The sequence below is a fragment of the Chiroxiphia lanceolata genome, chromosome 7, assembly GCF_009829145.1.
Source record: "Chiroxiphia lanceolata isolate bChiLan1 chromosome 7, bChiLan1.pri, whole genome shotgun sequence".
Lineage (NCBI taxonomy): Eukaryota > Metazoa > Chordata > Aves > Passeriformes > Pipridae > Chiroxiphia > Chiroxiphia lanceolata.
The window spans coordinates 12,058,039-12,080,976 of NC_045643.1; the positions used below are offsets into that span (position 1 = coordinate 12,058,039).

General features: G+C 38.1%; 1 protein-coding gene across 3 annotated transcripts in view; it reads right to left on the reverse strand.

Moving 5' to 3' along the window:
• The window catches only part of ALS2 (alsin Rho guanine nucleotide exchange factor ALS2), a 38,451-nt gene that overhangs the window by 14,075 nt on the left and 1,438 nt on the right, over positions 1 to 22,938 (reverse strand). For all 3 annotated transcript variants that reach the window (XM_032692633.1, XM_032692631.1, XM_032692632.1), the window contains exons 2-19: positions 19,775 to 19,864; positions 17,649 to 17,803; positions 15,494 to 16,413; positions 12,791 to 13,151; positions 11,755 to 11,923; positions 11,194 to 11,290; positions 10,713 to 10,790; positions 9,909 to 10,082; positions 8,637 to 8,808; positions 8,011 to 8,191; positions 6,265 to 6,330; positions 3,643 to 3,805; positions 2,730 to 2,861; positions 2,384 to 2,512; positions 2,002 to 2,072; positions 1,576 to 1,642; positions 1,099 to 1,301; positions 890 to 955 (exon numbers count right to left, since the gene is read on the reverse strand). In XM_032692633.1, the coding sequence (XP_032548524.1) occupies positions 890 to 955; positions 1,099 to 1,301; positions 1,576 to 1,642; positions 2,002 to 2,072; positions 2,384 to 2,512; positions 2,730 to 2,861; positions 3,643 to 3,805; positions 6,265 to 6,330; positions 8,011 to 8,191; positions 8,637 to 8,808; positions 9,909 to 10,082; positions 10,713 to 10,790; positions 11,194 to 11,290; positions 11,755 to 11,923; positions 12,791 to 13,151; positions 15,494 to 16,413; positions 17,649 to 17,803; positions 19,775 to 19,794 (3,224 nt within the window). In that variant the 5' untranslated portion in view covers positions 19,795 to 19,864. The remainder of the gene's footprint in view (positions 1 to 889; positions 956 to 1,098; positions 1,302 to 1,575; positions 1,643 to 2,001; positions 2,073 to 2,383; positions 2,513 to 2,729; positions 2,862 to 3,642; positions 3,806 to 6,264; positions 6,331 to 8,010; positions 8,192 to 8,636; positions 8,809 to 9,908; positions 10,083 to 10,712; positions 10,791 to 11,193; positions 11,291 to 11,754; positions 11,924 to 12,790; positions 13,152 to 15,493; positions 16,414 to 17,648; positions 17,804 to 19,774; positions 19,865 to 22,938) is intronic.

Genomic DNA, 22,938 nt, shown 5'->3' on the forward strand with positions numbered 1-22,938 from the left:
CATTTTCTCCTCCAACTCAATACTTCAAAAATTCATCTGGAAGCCAACAGGACTCCTGACATTTTTATCCTACCCAGTACAGACATGTCTGCTCCCAAGATGCATATAAAAATGCCTTTGGAAGTAAGTTAACCTCTCAGCCTCAACAGTGCTCTAAGCAGATTCTCAGCAATGAAATCCACAGATCAATTCAAAGCTGCGTAATAAACCAAGTTACTTTCAAGTGGTCTTATTTGTTTAACCACATAACTTGATAATGTCTAGAACTTCCATTCATCCTATTTTCAGTCTCCTCTGTACTAGTTATCTTCATCACCAGGATCACATACTCTCATTAGTTTTATTTTCATTACCCAAACCCTGAAGTCGAGATTTGGCTCTTTGCTGAATTATTAAACCCTAACTCTATCAGAAATACAGCAAAGAAAACATGAGAGAAGATGCAACACTACGTTGTATGAAAGGCATTGAATTTTCTGAAAGGATAATATAAACAATACCAGAACTTTTGCAAGAGCATTGCAACACAAGATGTTAATAGCTACCTATGCAGAAGAAAGCTGACTGCAGACTTTTCAACTGGTTTCCTCTGCCTACAAGAGGACACCCACCCCCCCATTCTTTCTCAGCTGCTTTACCATCTCCTTCCTCCACCCTACAGCTGATTACCCCAACTAGTTTCAGTTTTCATGAAAGAGCAAGTTTTTAATCACTGGCAACTGCAGTATTTTGTGAAGACAACTAGCATACCTCTGGAAAAATGAGAGATTATCTGTATATCAGCATTAATGTACATAACCCTGAGTCAGTAAGATTCACTGCAAAACCTTTAATTACAACAAAAAATATTTTTTGCCCTCTGGCTCCACAAGTAGTGAGAGGATCTTACCCATCCTCCAGCCCGGTCCGGAAAGTCCCAGAGTACATTCTCCCATCTGCCCACTTTATGATCCCTCTGGAAAAAAAACACAAAGCCAGGCAAGCGTATAAGATAATCAGGTCACTTGGCACTTCCCAGGTAACTTCTGTGAGTGAGCCTACTTATTGATATAGCAACCGGCTCATTTTGCTTTCAACTGTTAACATTCATGCTTTTACCTGCCATGGGGTTTTCCTGAAAGCCACCTTCCATCATAAACAGCATCCTTAAATCGAGGGTCCTTGTAGAAGGTGTATTTGGCACTGCGAGAAATAGGAGGTTCCTGTCTTGGCACATTCCCACCAGCTCCATATAGAATTATGTCAGAAGTCCCTTTAAGGGCCTGATCCACTGCTTGGCTTATTGCCCTCAGCCACTTGGTCTGAAACACAAAGAGGTTCATCACAGAACTTAGCTAATGCCCGTCTTTGCATTGAATCTCACCCTTACAGCAAACACAGTCATCTCCTTGCCCGGCTCAACGCAGTGCTGTGCACGGGAGCACTGCTACAGCCAGGCACCGTGCACACCGAGCTGCAGGAAGACTTCATTCTTGGTGAATACTTAGGCAATCCTTCTCCCAGTTTGGTTTCACAGTAGGGGAGAAAACCTCATTCATATCACTGAAGCTGTGCCAAATTTGTAGATATGCCCACCTTCTCCTGTGGTGTTGAAGAAACAAGAACAAACTGTTCTTCTGGTGTTGTAATCTTCAACCCGTTCCTACATGGGGAGAAAGTATTTTAATCTGTGAAATTCCAACCTGAAAAAGCAAGTTTTTTAAGAGTATCAATACTGTATCTTCTCTCCCCTTCCCCAGCTAGCACTCCCTTTAAGTCAGCAGTTAAAAAAAACAGCGGGAAAGAATACTCTCTTCCCTCTCAACTCCCTTCTTCTTTCTGATGTTTATACAACTTTTTTTTAAGACATAGAAATACCACATTTTCTGAAACAAGAAAAAAGGGTAGAGATTACTGCAATCACACTATTCCAGTCCTAGTTCACAATAATTGGTTATAAAATGCTCATCTTCTCTCCCAAGAATATATGACTACTTCAGCATCACAAACAAGAATACTCACACATTACCAGCTTCTTCTGAAAGAGCTTCTACCCACAGTGTGGACAAGGGAAAAATATGGTGGGTTGAGAACTGAAGGAAAAGAGAAGGGACATTTCATTAGGTACTGATGCATTAGCCCTGCCTCATGCTTTTTCTGAATGTTTTTTTTTTTCCTTTCTTTGAGGAGTAGGAAAAGCTAAGCATTACCGGCTCTTTCTATCCCCTTGGTCCAAGAAATAGCAAGCAGAAACCATGCCAGCCACAGCAACGGCAATCAAATGTTAAAAAAGTGCATAATTTCAGATTTATTTTTACAGTGCAAAAACTTCACTGTATGAAAAATGTATGATGTTGTTTGAAGCAGAGAAAAGGTTTTGTTCCTTGGATACAAGCTGTCTTACCTGAGCATGTACCAGAGCATCATTAAAGAGGATAAACCAGTTCACAGAGAATCTTCCAGCGTGCTGTAGGGACAAACCCCGGTTGCTGCTTTCACAGATTAAACGACGCTCTGGCTTCCGCAAGGAATCCTACAGGAAGAGTGAAAAACAAAATTACAGAATCTTACTTCTCACTGATTGTGACTTAAGGTCAGTGCTATTTGTCTTTCAGACAAACAAAGGCCCAACTCTTCATTTCTAAAGAGCACTACAGCAACACCAATTAGAAAACTGAGAAGTGCAACTGGGACGGCAGCATCAGTAATAGAAATTCAAGATGCTAATGGACTGACAATTGTCATTATACCGTCATTTTCCCAGGAAAGGTCTTCCAGAAGCCAAGGGTGTATTCTGCTTCTTTTATTTTTCTACTAAGTTGGACAGCAAGGCTCTCGTAACACGAACTAGAATCCTGTAGCTTCTGGTATTCTGGAGATGCCTGTAGGGCACAAGGTAAGACAGACCTGAGAGTGTTTCTGAACAGCTGTACCAACAATACCGACCAAGCTGCAACACAACTGCTCATTTTATTAAATCAGCACTAAATACAGCAGAGCTGGTCTGGTTAATAAACAGAGGAGACTGAATTATTTTGTGGCACATGTTCTGTTGGTGTGCTACGAGTTTTTAAAAATCACAAGAAGTTCCAGGAATGTTACAAATAGAATGGTTAATACACAATTACATGATCTACCTTCTTGCAGCTTAACAAGCTGTAGCAGAAATAGTGCTAATAATTGCAGGAGAGTATTTTAAATTACTACATTGGGCTAAACGTACAAGTAGTTACCGCTCCTGTTTAGTCATCTTTTATTTCAAAACAAAGCAATTACATACTAAATGGGTGGTAATAGTCTACCTAATATATATGTAGTATTTGTAGTAGAGTATTACAGCCATGTAATACAGCAATGCTGCCAGATGAAACTGAAAAGCACCGGGCAAACATCAAAACAATATATTTGCAATTAAATATTCAGGCACACAAACAAGCTCTGGCAGGGTAACAAGTTTCTACCCCTCACGTGATCTGTGCAGGTGTGGTGCAAGATTGTGCAAATAAATGTACAAGATCTTCCCTGCAGCAAATACAAGTCTGAGGTAGCTCCTCTGAGCACTAAGCTATTTCTAATTACCTGGCATTTGCTTCACACAGTTACTTCCAAGCCATAAGTTTCACTTGTGTATTTATTGAACTACAGATAACAAAGCAATCTTACCACTTCAAAACATGTGGCAAGCTTCAGCAAAGTTCTGGCATAATTATGAAGTCGTCCAAATGGCATGAAAAACAGAGCATTCAAAACTTCCAGTAGCTGGAGGTTTTCCTCATTTTTTTCAGAAAGTTTCTGTAATAGCTCGTGGTTTTTACTCAAGAAGTCTCTAAATGATGTGATCATTGGGAAATGGAGGAGAGAGGAAAGAAGACAGCAAGACATTAGTGATGCTTTATGTAAATATGAATGAGCACAGAATGCCCCTTTTTGGATTATCATAAACCAATCAAAATCATAGAGGCAAATCCATGCTGCTTACTAATCTATTCACAATGTAGTCTGAGGAAGTACAGCAGTAAAGACATGAAGTTAATAACTACAACAAGGGACTTGTTTCTTATTTTTAATTTCATACGCTCAGTCATTAAACTGGTTGAAGAAAGTTGACTACATTGCCCAACTTGGACTGTACCCAATAGCCTTTCTCCCCTTTAACACTTGTTTAGTAAAGAGCAAACTTTGGGGCATGATTCCCCCATTACTGTTAGAGCAGTAAGTTTCTAACACTTGATTCACACAAGAAGGCCTGAAAGAATCTTAGCTTTGCTCTAGTGCACTTCCCTAAATATATAGAAGTAACTTCTTCCCCACCCCTGCTGTCAAGGCAACTGACCAATTCTTCCCCTAACTACAAAAATTACATCCTACCTCAAAGAAAGGCAGGAAATCTGTTCAATCCTCAGTCTGATTTCCAAGAGGGAGAACTAATCTAGTTCAGAGAAGAAGAGGGAAATGATTCTGAAGACAATAAATCAGCACACAAAACCAGGGTTTCTTGATTAAAAGGAAAACAAACCAACTTTTCCCTCTCCTTCACCATATCTGTGTGCACACAGGTGCTGGCACATATGACAGGTGTATTAAAACACATCCAGCTGTGAAGCATTTAAACCACAAGCTGCAAGAATCAGGTGAGGCTGAGAGAGCAGGCCCCCAGAGACAGCAAAACAGATCAGATTTGCACAGCAAGGTTCCTAAGAATGCTATGTGATTCATGAGATGCCATTTCACACATCAAAATAATGTACCTTGTTAGGTCTGCTAATGATATTTAAGAACTCCACTATTGAACAAGCCTTAGGAATAAAGTCTTCTTGAGAGAAGACCCTATTTCCTAATTTTAATTTCACTCCCTGTCTGGCTTGCCTTTTTTAAAGTGCTTTGTGATCCTCACATGGAGGTTTCTCTGCAGAAAAGCATCAAATAATAACACATTCATAAAACTGAGTACAGCTCATCTACTCTTTCAGAGGACATGCTGAAAAACCTGTCAGCTATGGAGACTTCCATTGAAGCTGAACTTTTAAAGTTGGGACTACATATTGCAGAACATCCATGAAAGACAGGCTGACACCATTAACCATTGACTTAAGACAGTTAACCCTCAGGAAGGGAGTGGGGGGAAATTTATCATTATCAAAGACATCCTTGACTTCCCTTTGCAAGCAACAGGACAAAATTTGTAAGACATCTCCTCCCCGAAGTGTTATTCTCCTAACGAGACCCTGGTTGCAGCAGGAGAAGTTGTGACACCTGAGAGTGACGACTGATGTGATGAGTTCAGCATGAGTGGTTTCAGTATGAACTATAAACAAGCTTATACTTAAATTAAGATTTCCTTTAAGTCAACCTAAAAATCTTGACCGATCCAAGAAGACTCTCAGTGCCTCTCTGCAGTGGGATTTTGTATTTAGACTTTGGCACTGGTCCTCAGGTGCAGAAGGTTCTCTGTACAAGGTACCTGTGTTTCAAAGAACTTTCAATACCATCATTTACACTGCATTCAAAGTGTCTCATAAACACTAATAATTACTCCCAGATTACAGAATTTAGGAAGGAAAGGTAGCAGTTCCACAGACTAGTTAAAAACTACCCTCAGTGCAACACTTTCTTCACAGCACTAAAGTGAAAGATCCAGTGTCATTACTTTGTTTCCTAGACAAAAATGCTATTTAAATGAGAAAAAAGCTTTACTTTATGATATAAAAACCTCAAATATACTACCTCAGGCCTTAAAGTACAATTCCTTCCTCACATTTACAAGCATTTATGCATGAAAGTACAGAAGTCTTGAGAGGCAGAGAAGACACACATGCAGAAATGTTATTTTTGCATAATTTTAAAGGACTTCCATAAACATAAAGAGTTCAAATGAAAGTGAATTCATATTACCTACTCTAACTAATTCCTGTTCTCTATTTTTTGACAGGAACATTTGAAATAAACACTAGCAAACACTAACATTTAACCTCAAAACTAAGCTTTCAAAAAATCATTATCTGAACTCCACTTGCGTTTCTTTGAAGGAATTTGCAATCACTTATGCTTTTTTCCTCCTTTCTCCATCTTCAAGATAAAGTAACTGAACTCAGCAGCATTTTAACCTAAACTTTTAGCACAGTTGAGGTAACTTAGGTAACTTTCTATTCATCTGATGGGAAAGGAATTAGTGTACTCAAGCACACTGAGTTCTTCATGCTCATTACTACACACATACACACTCCATTGTTTACAGTTCTTTGCTAGTTGACCAAAAAGTCCAGAAAGTGGTAAAGGTTTGCTTACATTGCTGGCTTTGCAAGGAGCATAAATCCTCCCATTACGAGGAAGTTCGTTACTGAAGTACAATACCTAATATAGGAAAGAAAAAGCTCTTCAGTTACAAAAATCAAAACATCCCTGAAAGTAGCAGCTGTTGTAATTTCCAACAGTTTATAATGAGATCTGTAATATCTTTTACTATGTAAGTTATCTAGTACTTGAGAAACACTCAATGTTACCGAACACTTGGCATTCACCTTCAACACGGAACACAGAACACGCATTACTATTCCACACTTCTGCTGCCATTAGCACCATGCAGAGGGCTTACTTTAATTTTATTTTTGTTTCTCCCAGGTTTGGACATGTATAGGATAGACCATCTGTTTCAACAATTTAATACTGCTAGCTTCTAATTACAGCCAAGATGGCAATTTCAAGATAGGAATTTTCTCTTTTTCTGGTACTCAACATTCCACTTACGACTTCTCCCCTGCACCATTTTTAAAAAACACCTTTCTCCAAGGAAAGAGGTCTCTGCTTAGCCCATTTAACAGATAATTCTTATGTTGCCTAACTGATCCGTGAAAGATGCTCATGGCACTATGGTGAGGTTCTGATGGCATGCACAGAAAAACGTGCAAGCAACAGGAAGCAAAGGGGGAGAGCAGAAGACAAGCAGTAATAATGAGAACAGAAATTAGGTATTTCAGTCTTTGACACTGAGGAAGAAGAAATTAAACCCTTGTATTCTGAGTAATGGAAACCAATTTTGGAAATCCAGGTTACAAGAAAAATTCAAATCAAAGATCAAGTAAAAAAAGGATAAAATACATTTACAGTTATGAACAACCCCTGTAATAAACAGAGAAGAAAGTTTCTTTTAGGGTCATACAGCATAAATTCATCACAAACCCAGTAAAGTGTTCATCTGTTGTGCTTGTGTTGGAAAAAAGTGCAACTAGTTGCCTCTTCAAAATGCTACTGTGTAACAACTGAAGTTGATGATCTTGAAATTTTGTTTCCTTAGATATTTTCAGAATGTCTGGTAACCAAGATTACATTCAGATAGGACATATTTAAACTGTCAAGCAATATTGCTCACAAAAGCCTGTAGTTATTATGTATGATAAAACTCCTGCTACATTTTGATGAAATTATCCAGAAACTACAGAGGTTACTGAGGGGAAAGACAGGAAACAGTGTGACTGCATAGACCTCCTCTCCCAAAAGCTTTAAGACAATAAAAACAATAACCAGGATAATTCAGACTTAGTTCTGAGCAGCTCCAGCTTTTGGGTGAAAGGTGCAATGCTATTTAGCAAGTATGAGGACAGAAGAATTGTTCTTCTGGAAGACAATTTTTAGTTAATGAGTATTGAAAAAGCATTTAGTAACCACAGTAAACCCCCAAAGGTAGCTTTATTTAGCAGCCTAGCCACGTAGCTCTATCACATTATATTACAATATCCTTAGGAAGTAATCAACATTTAGGCTTACAGGCAGCAACCAGAGTTTGTATGCAGAGTTGTACACGAGGGAAACATGCTGTCCCGTGTGCTCCACTGGTGAAGACTTTGAAATACACATCTCACTACAAATCAATTGGTTTGTGGAACTCTCTACACATTTCAAATTGCAACAATACAATCTGCACAACAGTTACTTATGTAGCTTTCCTTATGACCTACTTTCCCTTAACTCAGGGCTTGTTGCGGTCAGTAGATTAAGACTGCAGAGACTCAAGATGAGAGGGAATTGGATACTTGCTCAGTGTAACTATCCAAAAAGAGACTGGAATGCTTCAGGATGGCCAAGCTCCTGGCTTCTTTTACTCCATGAAGAAAGCTACTTAAAGAAGCTCCATGTTGACCAATGAGATAGCACAGCTTGCTGAACCTGCTTGCCATTTCCTGCAACAACTGGATTGTATTTGCATTGCCCAAGTTATCTGTAACAGACCAGAAAGCAATTTAGCTTACCTTACGAAAGAGCAGCACCCATTAACAGAGAGAGTTACCACTGGTGCTGTTTAATGCTTTATCAGCACTTTCACCTCATGGCTACATTATCCAGAATCAGAAATACAATGATTTTAGACTAAATAGAGATCAAATAATTAAGTTATTTCAGGTGAAAACGTCAGGAAAGGGCAAAAACTAACAACAGAATGCTCATGTCAAAATGCAGCTGTATTTCACCCATTCATCCAAACAGGGGAGAAGAGCAAGACCTCAGCTTTATATTAAAAATATATAATTTATACATATATAATTTATATTAAAATATAAATATATAAAAATATGTCATTACTTTTAAATTTTGCATAAAATAAATTTATTGTGGAACATAGGGGAAACAATATCAAAGAAAATATTAAAAAAAGAAGGTCTTACCTAAACCTAAAAGAGGTCTAAGAACCTGAGATTTGACCTCACTCAGTTTGAAATAAAACCTTCTCTCAGTAGAAGCCAACTCGTGCAAACTGGCAATATATCCCATTACATTCTTGTCTACTAAGACCAAACAGTTGTCACCACCAGCTATCACATTGCTTATGTACCCTATCTGAAAGATGAAAAGGAGAAAAGAAAAACCAGCCACTTTAATATTTTTCTTTTCACACTCCAATTTAAAAATAGAGTAATATTAAAATAAAGCAAAATAAGGCATATTTTTAGGAACACTAAGTGATAGTAAGTATTAATTACCTTCAGTGACAAACAACCCATTCAAAACTGGCTTAATACAAGAATGACAAAAGTTGAAGAAACATTTATAGTCATTGCTGTTCATTTTCCTGACTCTGACAGAGCCTAAAAGACAATAAATAGACGATCTTTTAAGGTGACTCATGCAACCTTTCCATGTTTACGAGGTAGTGACCTTAAGTTCAGTCACTTGCAGAACCGCAGTCTGCTTATATCAACAATGTTGATATTAAATAGCATCATTGTATCAACTGTTTCTCCCATTAAATACAAAGAGAGAATAAGAAGGCTTTAATTAGTATTATGACTGTGCTCTGAACTGTAGCCTTTTCTGGACCTGCAATATGTCAATTTATTGATAAGAGTCCAGTTTATTGATACCTACTGCTAGTAATATTGCAGTATTTGCTTTCCACAGTAGTTCAATGCAAAATTCTTCTATAAGGTCAGCACTAATGCTGACTGTGGCTCCTCGCTAATTTTGGTTCACATGCAATATCACAGAGTAATTCAGAGTTTGAGCTCTACTTCTATTTCCTTGGTTGCCATATAGAAGATTCCTTAGAAACACTGAGCCAAAGTTGTTCAACAAGCAACTCACAGGCCAATTCTGACACGCCAGAGCCTACTAGTCACCCTAAAAGGGAAGAGAATGGCTAACAACAATCTTACAGAAGGAATACAAGTGTGTGTGTCTGTGTGCACATACATGGACATGGAAGGAAATGGATTAAACACACTGGAAACACCTCCTTGTCCCTCAAACAGAAGGGAATACCAAGAAACAGGGAGGGAATTAGGCCTCCTTTCTGCCCTGCATACACCATGCTCCTGATTTGATTGCTACGAACCAGGTATGTGACTTGACACCCTTAAAGCCAGTTGAACCACCAGCATTGTGCTACTTCCAAAGAGCATCAGTAGGATTTGTACTAACTTCAAGGAAATAACACTCACCTTACTACAGGCTAGTAATAAAACTGGACTCTTAGTACAGCTATTTTCATTCAAATTATTTTCTATTGTCTCCTGGCCACTGTAATATAATCCAGGTTGGAAGTCTTTCTCATCTGCTAAGAAGAGGGAATAATCTAGTCCTGCTGCTGTGCTCCAAACACCGTCACCGCACACCTGAAATTCAGGAGGAAGGAAGACATTAGGAATCATCATCTGAGGCTGGAAAGAGAGAAGAGTACTTAACTCTTCTGGCCACACATGTATATAATACACCTGCCAAGAAAAGTGTTGCAATAACTGGTCATTTTTCAACTTCAGTGTCTCTTAACAAATAAACTCCTTGCACGCATTCTGAAAATTACCTTTCTTTTCAGTTTCCTTTCTAATGGCTGATTTTTTTGCCTTTCAATTATAAATCAGTTTTATTTTTAAATGAGTGAGCTTGAACTAGGTTGGGACACTATTCTCCCCTCTACATTTAACTGTGGAATCTATATAAACAGTTCCAAAGTATTTAAAAGTTACAGCACTGCACCAAATATAAGGTAAAAGTGAAATTTGATAAGAAGATACAACCAGTCACATTTCTCAGTTTTAGAATTTCAGTGTGGTCAAAAACCAGTGGAAGTCTGTGTAAAGGATTTCTTGGGTAGATTTTCACAAGTATACGCCAAAGAAATCAAGGGCTCTATTACTATATAGCCCACAGATCCATACACAGATCATTCTTAGAAATTACTTTGCACTCACTGGTATAAGAAGTGACCCTAAACTGAAAAAAGAAAAACACAGAAACAAAAGTACCTTTGCAAGACGAGGGACTGTTGTTGGGGAGTTCAAGTGACCAAGCTGGCCAGAGACATTACTGCCCCATGAATACACCTGTAAGAAGCATTGCTAAACATCAGAATGTAAATTTATATACATGGACACATACTGAGTGTGGTAGTACAACACATCAAGTGTGCAAACACACACAAGTCAAGGATAGAAGACTCATGTACCAAGAAGTAATTCCCTAATTTCCACTGTCTTCCTATATTCACAAATTGTCTTCTCACATCAGAAATGGAATGTACCAGATCAAGTCACACCAATCTTTAAATATAACCTTGATAGTACAGGCAGCACTTGGGCAGAAACAGAATTAAGACTCCACACTACTTTGATGTTGCCTCCATAAACAGGAAGAGAAGTTTAGAAGCAAAAGAAACAAAAACCTAGAAAAGACCAAACATGACAATGATGCCATTGAAAAACAATAAATGGTAACAATAACTTGTACCTGGGATTTGGCAGTGAGTGCTAAGGAATGATGGCCACCAGCAGAGAGGTGAATCACTTCTTTACCATCAAGGCTTTTCACACACAGTGGCTGAAGTCTGTCAATCCCCAGAACCCGTAAGGCAGGGGAGGGGGAGTAGAAGGAGAAAAAAAAAAAATATTATCAGAGGTACTCTTAATACAGAAAACATATTCCAAGTTTTATTTTTGTCCCAAAGCAATTTAGAAAAAACAAACACACATGGAGTCTTTTGGCAACAAACCAGTTTAGTCAAAATGGTCAGGAAGGGCAAAAGTTGATAAACCTCATCTCAATGTGGACAAAGTCAAAATATCACCAAAACTCCTAATGATTACATGGGGAAAAGTCATAACTGGTCGATGCTCACTAACAAGGCAGCCTAAAAAATGTTACTTGGAGAAACTTAGGTCACAACACTTCAAAGAACAAGCACACAATGCAAAGCAGAGGTTTAAATTTGAGAATTTAAAACAGTTCAACACTCAAAATTTTCTGGTGACCTACTGAATAAAAAAACCTCATTTATCGAAGAAATCTCACCTTGGCAGAACATCACCATGCCCGAGCTGTCCTTCCTTCCCCTTTCCCCAGCTCCACACCTCTGTCCTCAGAGATGGCAAAAGAGCATCAGCCTCACCGCTGTAGGTGGGAGTCAGAGCCACAGTCCTCATTTTTGCCCGTCCCACCTTCCGTAAGAGCCTTGGAGAAACTGAACAGAAGCCAATAATTAGAGAAATTGCTATGCATTTTTGGTAAATAGATCACTCAGACTGTGTGTTACACAGTTACTTGAGATAACTGGTCAAAACTTCTTAAAGCAGTCTTAATTTAAGATTGAGAAAAAAGACTGACATGTAAGACAACAGGTTACAGATACACTGAAGTAACATAGGTGCTAAAATAGGCAGATCCCAAAGTTTTTAGCAGCTGCTAAAGGATAATAGGCATATGAGAACTATGCAGCTATAATGAATCAAATGAACCAAAACAAACTGTACATTAAAAAAAGTGTTTTGAAAGAAAATATATCCTTGCAGTGAACAAAAGATTTCAATACTTCCTAAAAACTCCCCTCAGATCCAAGACCAACATAGAACTAAACCATCTACACATTCAGAGCAATTAACAACACTAAAATCTGCGAGAGAAGAAGGTCATTAACTTCGAAGTTCGGCAGTGGAACTGCAATATTTATAGGTCCCTGGCTCAAACCCAGCTCAGTGCAGTGGGGATTACAGGCCACACAGATTATCTCCTACCCAATTGACATAAGAGATACTTTAGCATCAACTGGCAGCACGATGCCCAAACTACCCCAATGTGCATTTTACCCCACCTTACCATTAAAGAGCATTTGTAAACCCACTATGCTTTTGGTTTTCTCAGCATGCAGTATCTGCTAGTCTTTACTCCCTCCACTGCTTTCAAGTCTGAAGATAGAGCTTAGAATTCATAAAGACCTTTGATAGATCATTAAATTTGTGTTCAGTAAGTGTTTGGGGTTTTTTTTCCCCACTTATAAACCTCCACATTAATATAATATTTCCAGTGTTATTTCCCCAATGTGCTTTTTTACCTTGTGACAACAAGCCAGGCAGGGAAAGCCTGCGACTCCCTCCTTCAGATTCCTCTTCTCTAATATCTACTAAACTGGAACTCTTCTTCCCCTGCATGGATTCCAGTCTGACCTGCTCTTCTCGACTGTCTTTCAGAGCCTCAGGCCCTGGGGACCTGCTGCCCGACTGAGATCCTGCTTCACTTGAGGATGTGCCATAGAAGTTCATGACTTTCTTCAGAGACAGCGCTCCAGCCTCGTAGGTGGCAGCTACTCTCACACCCACTGCTGAGGCACAAGAGGCCACCAGGCTGTTCAAGGTGGATGTGCTGGGACCTGGAGGGCCAGGGATACAAGCACTGAGTTGGTCGTCTTGAGAAGGCTAAAACCAAAGGAAAATTGAAAACTATCACACCAGACAGTACTTGGCAGAAGGATGATGATTACACATTCACTGTTCAAACAGTGGGCTATACTGAACAAGACATTATGTTTACTATAGAGGTTTATTGTAGAATATATATGGGGTTTAACTGTATAGAAAGTAAATAGGTGTGCATCTATTGCTCTGAATCTTTTTTTTTCAGGACCGAGCACCATTTCTACATGGACTGGGCTTTGTCTCTTGCACTTGTCTGGTAGCTCGTCCGTAAGAGACCGTAGGTCTGAGGGTTTTTAATACCAAAAAAATAAAGAATCTTTGCCAACAAATATAAAAAGGGATATAATTTTAGGCTTACTACCAACCTCTTTGCCACCAATTAAAGTGCATCAGTGAGCATGCTGTATTTACAGAGAGACAGGTTTTCTCTTCGGTATGTTAAAAGGAAAATAGTGACTCATGGATCCATTTCACAAAGTCTCTCTTAAAACCAGTCTGGGCTGTGTCCCCTTATGTCACTGTTGCATCCACATAAAGCTTAGTTAATCATCAAGTCACACTAGGGACAAACTGACTGAAGGCAATTCTTAGGATCAGCACACCATTACCTACAATAGCAGCCAGCTGACCCACCAAATAAAAAATAATGCACAAGGTGACATTTGCCAAATGGCTTGAATATTAAAGCAAAGATAGCAAACTCCCATTTTCCCACCTAATACATAATGGAAAATAGTATTATTACAAATATTATAGCTCATTTTATTCTACCAAAATAAAAACAATCTTCTGATTTCTTTATTTTTGTGAAAGCCTAAGCTAAAGGACTGGGATTGCTCCTACTCACTTCATTCCTATTTATGAAAGGCATATCTAGCAATATAGGAAAGAAAACTGATTTGTGTAGGAAAGCAAAGGGAAATGAAGGATTTTACTAATGCTGAAACATTACATTAGACCTCATCTCTGCTCTTCATATGTATGCTCAGTTGTGTAAGATTCAGTGAACCAATTCCAGGTTTGTTGATTCCTGGAACTGTGCAAGGAAAACAGTACTCTGGAAATATTCCAGGAATGAGGAGTTGAGAAAGAGAGCATGAAACTACATGTTTCAATCATCATCCAATGGTGGGAGTTCTTGCAAGATTCTGAGGAGCCCAAAACTGCTAGAATGTATTTGTATTAGCAAAAAGCAAAAGAAAGAATAACCGTGTTCACACAGTCTTCATTTCTCTGAAATAAACTTTCCTCAGAGTAATAAAACAGAACTTGCTGAATAACCAAGTTACTGCACAGATTTTAAACCTACTTTTTTTTCTTGCAATCAGAGGTGATAACAGAAATCAATTATTTACTAGGTACTGTGAATTTTATCTCTCAGAACCACTGTGAAAAATTTCTTACTGTAACTATTAAAAAAAAAGAAGAAATAGATGCCTACACAACACTTGAAATGACAAAAGAAATTCTCACAATTTCACTGTAAATTCTGCATATTAGGTCAGAGTGGCAGGTTTCCTCACAGGACAGTAGTTAGGTAGGGACTGCCAGACTGCACTGCAAGATTTTGGATTAGTTTTCTGTCTAGTGGACTTAGGGTTTTATCTTCTTCCCTTCACTCCTAATTACATGTCTTTATGTCTTTCTTTTTCCCAAAACAAACAGAAAACATGGTATTTTGTCAGTAAGCTGCAAACAGCTCTTGAGTCTTCATGTTGAGCATTTTCTGATGCTTACCAAGATAGGGGTACTTGACTGTTCTGCTATAGCATCAAAACAGTGTTGTTGAACCATTTTCCACACGACAAAAACTCACACGTTTCCCATCCCTGATTATAAGTTTATGCCACCCCTACATCATTAACATTAAAAACCTTTTGGTCAACACGTTTAGCAATCTTTACTTGCAATCTAGAATTTTTACCTGATTAAGAAATTAGACAGATTTGTGAGGGATTAGTTCCATGCACAGAAAATAAAGCTTGACCTTAAAGGTAAATCAGACAAGTGTCATCTTACTGCCCAACATAAATGGAAGCCCATGCATCATGGAACAGACAGAGCATGGAAATTGGCTTACTTGGTTCTGGTACTGCAGACAATGAACAGGAGAGACTACAGCACTGTCAAGGTTGCTCCCACACAACTGAACATGGATGGATGACAAAAAAAAAAAAAAAAAATCTCTTCCACTTAAAAGTTGAGAACCATCACAGTGAAAAACACTTGGAAATCACAAAAACACCGTAGCTACATTACATTTTTTCATTTGTGAAAAAAGTAACATTGTCACATCTGCAAGAGGAGTTTAGCAAATTATGAGCTAGTTATTAGGTACCAACCTGTTCAGGTTCTGTACAGATGTTTTTATCCAGGCTCTCATTTAATGACTGATCTGACAAACCAATTAAGTACTCTTTCACCTCTTTTTTGTCTGGGAACAGAATATTTCCAGGACTAGAAATTCCACTACCTTCCTGTCCATCGTTGCTGGAGAGCACACTTGGCCCATCAGATTCTAAACCAACAAGCCTCTGTTCTTCCACAGGTGGTTTCTGACTGTCGTCACTTGGGCCACCTGTTACACTTTTTCCTTCGAGGGTCTCCGATGAGGGACACAAGACATGGTTTTCTGGTGGGTTATCAGACAGTGCTACACCCAGTGGGCAGCAGTGACTATCTGAAATGATTACATGGTCTTCCTTGTCCGTCATGGTAATAAGAGGCTGACTGCAATGATTGCATCTTTCTGGGATAGGCTTCATTTCCTGCACAGGGAGACATTGTACTAGAGCCAGGCTGTGGTGGGCTCCACAAGCAATCTGGAGCACAACGCGTCCTGCCAGGTGCTCTACCTTCTGTGGCTTTGTCACTGGGAAAGTTGTTGTTATGAGCCCGAGCTGGCAGCCACTCCCCCAAGCCCATATCTCTCTGCTTAGAGATAGTGCCAGTGTGTGCTCCTCTCCACATGCCAGCTGCAAAATCCTTACTGATATCAGAGGACTTGTTTCAGAATCACAAATACTGACGAGCTGTGGCTCTGGCACACACGGCTGATTAGCAACTGCACACTGGCCAGCAGAATTGTTGCCCCACATGTACACCACACCACTTTCTGTCACGGCTCCGTTATGGAAGCTGCCAGCTGCCACCGTAATAACACGATGTCCAAGCAAAGTATTTTCTAAGATAGGACTATTAACACATGACTCCTCCAGTCCTGATCTCCAGGGCAGCTTTCCAAAACTGTAGACCTCTCCACCTGGAAGGGGGGGAAAAAGAAATCCTAGCATGAGTGTAAAAGCAATTTTTAAATCAACACAAAAATTTGAAGACACTTCAGATAAACATATATCAATTCCCAGCTTACTGTAGGCTCAGCAGAACTATGGCTATTGATATATGAGGACTGCTGGTTGCTCTCTGTTGCTGGTATTAAGTTCTATGCCTCATGTTAATGTCACCCTGTGCATGTATGCACTGTTGAAATGAGTAATGCTTTTCTGCTAAAAATTCTACTGTAGTCAAGTTAAGTGTATTTATTGGTCCTTTCTATTCTAAGAACATGCAACGTATTAAGGACATACAAATGCACATGAAGAACACAACACAGTACAGAGCTCATCTTTCCAAACAGAGACCTGCTATCACCAAACTGTACTGTTTGCACCCTGCACTAAAACAGGATTGCCCTATCAGGGAGAGGTCTGTTAATTTTTAAAATTAACAGTTGTTTTCACAGTGATAGAAAAATGGTAAATCACATCCACAAACAACATCCCTCATGGGGTAAGAACACACACGCAAAAAGTCCTTTTAAATTATGAAAGAAACACATTCTTTAAAAAAAACACTGGATGTCCATAACAACTCCAGTAGAGGAGAGGTATTTGTAGCAGGTTCACCAATAACCTGGAAACTTTCCTTCAAGAAGGCCAAAGAAAAATCAAAGAAGCAACTTCCAGCTGTGTCTTTACTGTATGTCCACTGAATAGTACAAGGATGGACCAAGGCACACAAACACTTAAGGAACTGACTTTTAGAAATACCTCGATTCACAGACTCAAACTGCTCACAAACCAAGACTCTCTAATGCATGTACTAACCACAGACTCTTCCAGAAGTAGAGAAGACAAAGCTATTACGCCTCAAGAGAAACCTCTTGTTGTACTTTTTTGAATGAAAGACTTCAAAAGAAATGTCATTTTGAGTTAACACGGTTCAGATTACATTAATTAACATCTTTAGAGGGTAAAATCCAGAGCCATTGTTAAGAAAAAAAAAAAAACAATATGAAAGAAGAATCTATGCATATAAAACTGTGTTGAAATAGAAATAATTTATAACTAAGAATGAAATAAAGGTAAAGTTAAAAATCCAGCAATTTAAAAGTTGCGTATGAGACACAGACAAAATGAAAAGAACGTGTGAAAGAAAATTTGACAATAATTGAAGCTTGTTATTGCATTAGATATTTACAATTAAGATGTTTATTACCTTCTGTTAGAAGTAATCCATGATGTATTCCAAGGGCTGCCTGTAATACAGTCTTGCCACTGAGTCCTAGAAGCCTTTCTGGAGTTACAGAGCAGGAACCAGCCTTCCAAACATAGACCAGGCCTCTCTCTTTGGCTCCTTCTGCCTCTTCTGAGCTACAAAGATTGGAGGAAATTGGAACACAATAAGCATGAAGTTTTCTGTAGTTTAGTAATGCATAGTTTGCTTTTCACATATGTAGGAAAGGCTTAGTAGTTCAGGCATTTGTTTCACTTTCAGGAAGACAATATATTTAAATTAATATTAATAATTATCAAATTGTAAATTAAATGTTATTTAAATGTAAAAAAAATGTATCTTCTGTTTGAAACCATTAGCTTTCTTTTTCATTTATACTTTACCATGTACCAATTGCTCCCATTCAAAACATTACACCTGTAAAAGCTCATCCTTTATATACTTTCATTTCTACCCTTAGAGACAAAAATGAGGTTTTGATTGTTTGGGGTTTTTTCCTTTTTCAATTCTTAATGAGTTTCTCAGATTCAAATGAGTCAGTCATTCAAATCAATTGAAGCACAAAAAAAAAATGCAAGTATCTGGGCTTGCAGGAGTGACTGGAACTATCCAAAGCTGGTTTAACACTTCAACACACTCTGGTTTGAATGCTCAGTCAGCAACTTCTCCAACTCAGCACAAAGAAATTCCTCAAAACATTGACAACAAACCCACAGTTTTAAAAATTTGTGGAATGTCTTGATTTAAACACAGAAAGTCATTTTAAGCATCGATAGAGACTCACAGCATTTCAAGTTAATTTAAGAGTCATCTTTAAATTTATTTAAAACTTTATAAAGAATAGATTGTTATATACCCTGTAGGGAAAAGTAGGTTTAGCTCCTTATTTGCCAAAAGTCAAGTCATTTACTCCCTGCATAAATAAATTCTTGCAGCTTGGCATGAACTTGTGAAGTTTATATATATATATAAGACAGGCAAGAAAAGCTTTGATGGAATGGCAATCTCTGTCCAGAAAAAAAGGCAAAAGAAATAAAATGTACTCCAAACCTGAATCAAACCCAGAAAAAGTTGGTCTGATTGGCTGCCCTGGGGACAACTTACACAAGCAGCTCTATTCATGCAGACTTACATTTTTTTAAACCACAAATTTTGCTAGCTTTGGTGCACAGGATGAACAATATCTTTACACAATGTGCATCTGAAACATTCAAGATGAAAATAACTAAAAGATTAAATTATCTCTCTTAGCTCCTGAGCCCATCCCCAACATCTTTACTTTTTTCTACAAAACAGAAAGAAAAAAAAAAGAAGAAAAAAAAATCAAAAAAAGTGACAGTCAAGAACTCTTCTAAAATTCAGGTCAATTATTTAATCCAAAAAACAAACACAGAATTAAAATGCAGAGTCTATCTTGCATTTTAAATACAAAGGACTTGTTTTTAGAGTAGAAGTAAATTAAAGAGGAACCAACCAAGTAATATATAGGAAAAAAAAGGGGAAAAAAAGCTAAAAAATCCAATATCAATATTAGGACATTTAACCTAAAATAAAAATACAGATTTTACTCAGATGGGCAAAGCACACCAAGGAACATAACACAATAACATAGAGAGTTTTCATCAATATACTGTGCATTAAAGGCAGTCCTGCTATTTGGGCTTTTATCCATTTAATAAGTCTTCAGAAAACAGCATAAGACAGATTTGGACACTGACATAACAGGATCTATTACAAAAACATCTGACCTCTGCCAGGTATCTTAGTGGAACAAACAAGGAACGAAAGAACAGTCTACTGCAGGGCTACTGACCCAGGATCAAAATTCACAGGTGCAGGTAACAGATACGAGTTCCTGTTCACCTGAAAACGTTACTTTCAAGGTTTTAGCCTACGGCTATGCCTTCACGAGTTCCAACAATCAACTAAGTTGCTGTTGTAATAAGTTTAGTGTTCCAGACACAACTGAAACTGCAGCTAAATTAATCTTCTTCCCTTTAGTGTAAATTACATAAAGAGTATGCCGATATCACTTGATTTTCCGGGATGACCCCAAGCTGGCATTTTTCAGGAAGCCTCTGCGGTTTCACGGAGCTGCTCGTTCTCACCTTCTTTCCTGTGAGTCCATCTGTCAGTGGCAGCACTCCATCACCACCAAATAGTTCCTCTTTCAAAAGGAACAATATAATTTTCACAAACTGGAAAACATAAAAACCAGCTATTTAGTGCAAATAACGTTAACCAACAACAACAACAACAACGGCACAAAGCTTTGGGTGGTGTGTTAAATAAATAAGCACTTACACAACACTAGGATGGTCGAAGTATTTATATTTAGTTCACTCACACTGAGTTGGCAGACAAAAGCTAAACAGCCAGACTTGTCCTACCTACTCATCTCACAACAGGTCTATTGTAAGGACAGAATGAACAAAACCTAGTTTAATGGCAGAAATTTACGTCAAACTCTATATAATTCTCATTATACCGCTCAAGAAACATCAAATTGACCCATTTTCAGTCTAAATAAAACAGAATTCTATGCTTGGCTAAATTTAAGGTAAACAGATTTGCATGAGCAGAAAATGATTAGGAGTTGAATTCATGACTGCATTCCTGAACCAGAGCACACATCACCATTTAAAGGTGCAGTTTTGTCAAAGTCTAGGCAGAAGTGCAGAAAGCCAAGAAAGACTTAAAAACATTTCTTCAAGCAAATTGGCAGCAGAGTACCTATGAAGGTATGATATGGCTACAGAAGACACAGAGAAAAAAAGTGACTGCTCTAGTTGTGATTTTATTCTTTCAGATTTTGAATTTTGCAAGTTCACCCTCACAACCTTTCCACCTCCATGAAGATGCCTTTGTATTACTTTTGTTGGAACAAAACAAAGCTACAGTTAATCTTTGTTTCTCACAAGCTGTTTGGCTTTTTTAATATTGAAAGAATTGTAATTTCCCTGGATCTACTGTCTTACTTGATGAAGTATTAAAAATTTTAGTAACATTAATGCATGTGTGTATTCATATTAAATAAGTTTCATAAAAGCTTTAGACCTTTTGCTTTATTATAGTTGCTGTCTGATATCCACTGTAACAAAATCAGAAAATAATTTTGTTAATATAACAGTCTTTTAAGATTATATATCTTCAATAAAGACACAGAATGAGTAGCCTGAAGCTCTTGCACACGGTAAACAGAAACAGAATATGGCCACTCTGGATTACAAGAGACAATATATGCAAACCTGTAACTCTCATACAGAAGTTTCAATGCACACTTGGAAACAGTAATCATTAAGCCAATAAATAATTAAAATAACTAAAAAAACCTCCAACATTCCCACTAGAATGCTCTGAATAATGAATTACCAAGCAGACTTTTACAGACAGAAAGAACAACATAGCATACCAAACACTTCCAGTTTTTCAAACACAGGCCACTAAAAATAGTGATTTGGGCTTTGGGGTTGGCACAGAACACACCACAAGAAGATAAAGAGCCATGAAAATATGAAATCAAATTAATTTCATAGAACAGTACTGAGATAAGTCATATGCACCTTGCTTTAAAAAAAAAAAAGCAGAACATACTTTCTAGGAACAGAAACATTTGTCACCAGAAAGATACTGCTTTCAAGATGTGCCTGTCTCTCCTGCCTCAACTACAAAAGTAAAAAAAACACCTACAGTTGTAAAAGTTAACTTTTAAAATATTAACAGAGGAGGTCTCACAAATATAAGGAAGCTGTCATGCAATGCTTCAGTAACAGAGGTGTTGATGAAACATCAAAGGAAAATGGAAGCGCCTTCTTGGAACCTTAACTTTGTGATGTGTTCTTGCTCAGAGTAAGTACATTTGTGGTTTTCTTCAGCCTACTCAAAACCACCCAACCTACAATTGATTCTCTTGAAAATGCTGGCACTCTCCTCTGTGAAGAACTCCTAGCTTCACATAAAAATATCCAACAGATCCGTGAATCAGACTAAGAGGTGGAAGCTTTGATAGAGTCATCGAAGTACCAACAATTACGTGATTTACACTGCACATAGTTATTTCAGATCTAGGAACTGAGGCTTAAAATTCTTGACTTCTATAATTTAGGGACTTTTTTTAAGGGCTCAAAGAATTGCTTTCTTTTTCTTGAGCTTCAACTGCAAAAATAATTTACTGTAATTGTCATAAAATCTTCTGACAATAACAAAATAAAGGTAAAGCCAGGCATCTGGATCAGCTGTTTTGCAACATCTCCCTTCAAAGCCAAATTGAAAAACAATTTATCTAATTATTAAGTAAGAAACCTGCAACAGTGCTGAACTAGAAATTAAGAGAGTGATATGATGACGGTGACAGATTTTCTTTTCTTTACAAAAGCTCACACTTAAGGTTGCATTTCTAAGTATTTGTGCATATAAGGGAAAATGATAGTCCAACTGGGTTTTTTTCTTTAAGGCATTTTAAAATCACTTGCAAGTTCAGTGCAAGTTTTCATTCAATCCTAGGACAGCACAACGTTATTCCCATTTTACAGCTAATGCAAAATACAGGTCACCACAGCTACAAACTAAGTGAAGTAACTGTAAATAGCAAGTTTATTAGTCCCAGTAGAAACACGTAATTTTCCTTGCTGATTTTCACATTCATATAATAGCACATCATAACATTACAGATGCATTGTTTCTCTTCCACTACCATCACCTGAATTGTTATTAGAAATAACAACAGAAGTGCAGAAGAGAAGAGTCAGCCACAACACAGCACTCTGGTGGGGTGGAAGGTAGGTGTGGAACCAGCACTTTCACTGCTCTGCCCATAATTTTTACTTTCTACATTTTTGCTTCAAGAGTGCAAGAGGAAAACAGCAAGGAGTGCCAAAGAGTGCCAGTTATGAAATGTATTTGTGCTGCAGACAGATGGTCACTGGCATGACACTGATGTCATGCTTTCCCCTCACGGAGTAGAAGGCTAATGCAAATTCTCTAGAAATCAAACACTGCCACACCATAACAACTGCTATGGTCAGGAATGACGTGAAGCAAACATTACTATTATTTCTACGGGACTGTGCTCTTCACTGACCATTTCTACATAAGCATCAGAGATGTGAAGGTAACCTTACACTGAATGCTAAACACCAACAACTGCTGTGGCCCTGACTTTCAGAAATATCAGAACTCCCACGAGCTTTATGTACTTATTTACTTGCTGTTGTTAATAAACATTGCAAATACTTCTACAGCTTTCAGACGTGTTTACTTACATACTGCCAAA